The 3,420-nt window shown below is 44.9% G+C and overlaps 2 protein-coding genes across 2 annotated transcripts; both read right to left on the reverse strand.

The window, feature by feature from the left end:
• Positions 1-1,193: 1,193 nt before the first annotated feature.
• On the reverse strand, positions 1,194-1,778 carry LOC115953256. The gene has a single exon (XM_031070848.1). The coding sequence runs from the start codon at positions 1,776-1,778 to the stop codon at positions 1,194-1,196; it is 585 nt and encodes a 194-aa protein (XP_030926708.1).
• Positions 1,779-1,942: 164 nt separating this feature from the next.
• Positions 1,943-2,425, reverse strand: LOC115953258. The gene has a single exon (XM_031070851.1). The coding sequence runs from the start codon at positions 2,423-2,425 to the stop codon at positions 1,943-1,945; it is 483 nt and encodes a 160-aa protein (XP_030926711.1).
• Between the last annotated feature and the right edge of the window lie 995 nt (positions 2,426-3,420).

Here is a 3,420-nt window from a genome sequence, read left to right on the forward strand (position 1 = left end):
AAACAAAACTTACCGCATGAAAGGCTACCGCCAGGTAGGCAAACAGAACCTCGTCCACCTCAAGACTGGACATGATGGGCGGCCGAGATAGGTACTCTTTCAGTTGCTGAAATGCTACAGTACACTCCTCGGTCCATTCAAATCATTTCCATTTATGCAGTAAAAGGAAAAAAGGGTCTGCACCTATCAGCTGACCCGGAGATAAATCGATTCAAATTAGTAGTCATCCCTGTCAGTTTCTGGACCTTCTTAGGGTTCCGAGGGGCTTGCAAGCCGTTAATGGCCTTTATCTGATCTGAGTTCACCTCAATTCCTCTATGAGTCACCATGTAGCCCAAGAACTTTCTAGAGCCTACACCAAATGAACACTTTGAAGCATTCAGACGTAACTTGTGCTTTCTCAAAATTCCAAAAATGTTCGCAAGATCTCCTTCATGCTCAGACACCACTTTGCTCTTTACAACCATATCATCAATATAGACTTCAATGTTCCTGCCCAATTGTGGTTCGAACATTTTAGTCATCATCCGTTGATAAGTAGACCATGCATTTTTCAAACCAATGGGCATCACTTTGTAGTGATAGTTTCCAATGGGAGTGACAAAAGCTGTCTTTTCCTGATCGTCCAATGCTAACGGTATTTGGTGATATCCTTGAAAGGCATTCAAAAAACTCATCCAAGGATGACCTACCGTTGCATCCACCAACTGATCTATCCGAGGCATAGGGAAAGGGTCCTTGGGACAAGCCTTATTAAGGTCCGTGAAATCCACACACACACGTCATTTCCCAGTCTTCTTTTTCACCACCACCGTGTTAGCTAACCATTAAGGATAGAAAACTTCCTTGATAGCCCCTGCCTTCTTGAGCTTGGCTACTTCATTTCTAACAGCCTCGACGTGCTCTTTTAACGGATGTCGAGGTGGCTGTCTCTTCGGGGTGATAGAAGGGTTAACATTTAGATGATGACAGATGAAACTTGGGTCTATACCCGGGGCTTCATACGCGCTTCACACGAACACATAAACATTTTATCTGAGGAATTCAACCAATTGCTCCCTCTCCTGCAAAGGCAGTTTAGCTCTAACCTGAAAGAACTTCTTCGGATCATCGCCAACGATTACTCTCTCTAGATCTTCACATTTCGCCTCATCGGCTGGTCCATTGAAGAGCAACGCCGAGGTTTCTGATTGCTATAAACCATTATCAGCGGTGGCCGAGGTCTCCACCTCAGGCCGATGTTGGATAGCCACTACCAGGCATTGTCTGGCTGCAGTCTGATTTCCTACTATCTCCAAAACCTGATCTCCGGATGGGTACTTCATCTTCTGGTGAAGAGTAGAGGAGACGGCCCCCAGGGTATGAAGCCAGGGTCTACCCATAATGGCCGTGTAGGGAGAGAAAACATCTACGACGATAAAGTCCACCTCCACCACATCCGTGCCGGTTTGCACAGGTAATCTGATTTGGCCTTTTGGGACGACCATTTTACCCTCAAAACTCACCAGAGGAGAACTGTAGGCTGTTAAGTTTTCAGGTTTCAAATTTAGCCTCCTATACAAGTCAGGGTACATTATGTCAGCAACGCTGCCTTGGTCAATTATAACCCTTTTTACATCGTACCTACCAATTCTCAACGTAACCACTAGAGTATCATCATGGAGTTGTATGGTTCCAACTTTTTCTTCATCTGAAAAATCTAACACTAACGGGATGCCTATCTCGGCTCTCTTAGGCATTGAACTAGATTCCTCGGTTGGATAACGGGATACCGACATCACCCTGGAAGGACAAGATTCAGTCCTTTCCGAGTAGCAAAAATAACATTTATTGTGCCAAGGGGGAGTCTTGAAGAATCATCTCCCCGAAGCTCGGAGCCCGTTTGCCTTCCCCAACCACTGGAATGATGCAAGAGTTGTTTCAACTTCCCTTCTCGGACTAACTAATCTAGATGGTCCCACAAGTTTCTGCAATCCTCAGTAGTGTGTCCATGATCCTGATGATAGTGGCAATAAAGGTTCTGGTTGCATCTCATAGGATCTCCTGCCATCTTGTTTAGCCATTTGAAGAACGACTCATTCTTAATCTTCTCCAGTACCTGTTGCACTAGCTCTTGAAACACAGAGTTAACCACCTGGATGTTGGTAGATCCTAACTGCCCAACAAAATCTTTCCGAGGTCGGTTATTATTGTATCGGTCCGACCTGAAATCCCTCCTCTCTTGAGGGATTACCTTAGCCTTTTCTTTCCCCTGTAGTTGGTCTTCTTCTACTCTTCTGTACTTGTCAATCCGATCCATCAGTTGGCGTACACTGGTAACAGGTTTACCAGTTAGAGATTTCCTCAAATCATGCTCGACTGGAAGACTAGCCTTAAAAGTGCTAATGGTCATATCATCGTAATCTCCTTCTATTTCGTTAAACATCTCCTAGTATCTATCTGAATAAGCCTTCAGAGTTTCACCCTCCCGTATGGACATAGATAATAAGGATCCCAAAGGCCAAAGAACCCTGCTACAAGTAATAAAGCGAGCACCAAAAGCCCGGGTGAGTTTCTTAAAGGAGTCAATAGAGTTCACCTTTAAACCGTTGAACCACCTCATCGCCACTGGGCCCAAGTTAGATGGAAAGACATTACACATCAAGGCCTCATCTTTGGAGTAAATGGCCATTCTTTGACTGAAATGGCTGACATGTTCTACCGGATCTGTTCGACCATTGTAAATGGTGAATATGGGTTGATGAAATCGGCGAGGAAGACTCGCATCTTCTATGTTTCATGTGGAGGGTGATTTAGAAACTTGACTCAGCGCCTTGTTCATGGCATTGTTCCCCAAGCCTTTGCAAGGCGGGCTTTTGTATCTATGTCTATGGCGGTGCTCCTCGTTGTAAGAAAAGGTCTCACTAGGCGGAGTTCTGGATCTCCGCCTATAACTAGCACCATTTGTCTCTTCAGAGGACAGTTCGAAGCTAGGCGATGAACGTCTTTGTCAAGCATGACGCAACTCCCTCTTCAACTCGTCGATTTCACGTTGCATGTCTTTGTTATTCTTTGCATGGGAAACATGGCTCTTCCCTTGAGATTGACTTTTACTGGTATGAGTTGTGTGTACACTTCCCTCATGGCCTCCTCTTCGTTCAAAGCTCCTATGCGGATTGCTATGCTGAGAATCCCTTGATTCTGCTTGATGTAGATTAACATCTACCTGGTGTGGTCCTGCTGCTACCTGGTGTGGACTTGCTGCCTCAATCATGAACATTGTAGCCAAATCTCCTTTAGAATAGATCAAGCTCTCCCCACAGATGGTGCCAATTGTAAGGAATGAATTTGGATTGAGCCCAATATAGAATTGAGTTTTAGCCTAACAAGCCCAAACAATGAATTTGTAGAGCGTGGATGAAAGAACTAGATCTACTCTAG

Source organism: Quercus lobata, chromosome 7 (assembly GCF_001633185.2).
Source record: "Quercus lobata isolate SW786 chromosome 7, ValleyOak3.0 Primary Assembly, whole genome shotgun sequence".
Taxonomy (NCBI): domain Eukaryota; kingdom Viridiplantae; phylum Streptophyta; class Magnoliopsida; order Fagales; family Fagaceae; genus Quercus; species Quercus lobata.

Coding starts and splice junctions, on each gene's coding strand:
- LOC115953258 (XM_031070851.1), bottom strand. CDS start 2,425: ATGTTTAACGAAATAGAAGGAGATTACGATGATATGACCATTAGCACT.
- LOC115953256 (XM_031070848.1), bottom strand. CDS start 1,778: ATGTCGGTATCCCGTTATCCAACCGAGGAATCTAGTTCAATGCCTAAG.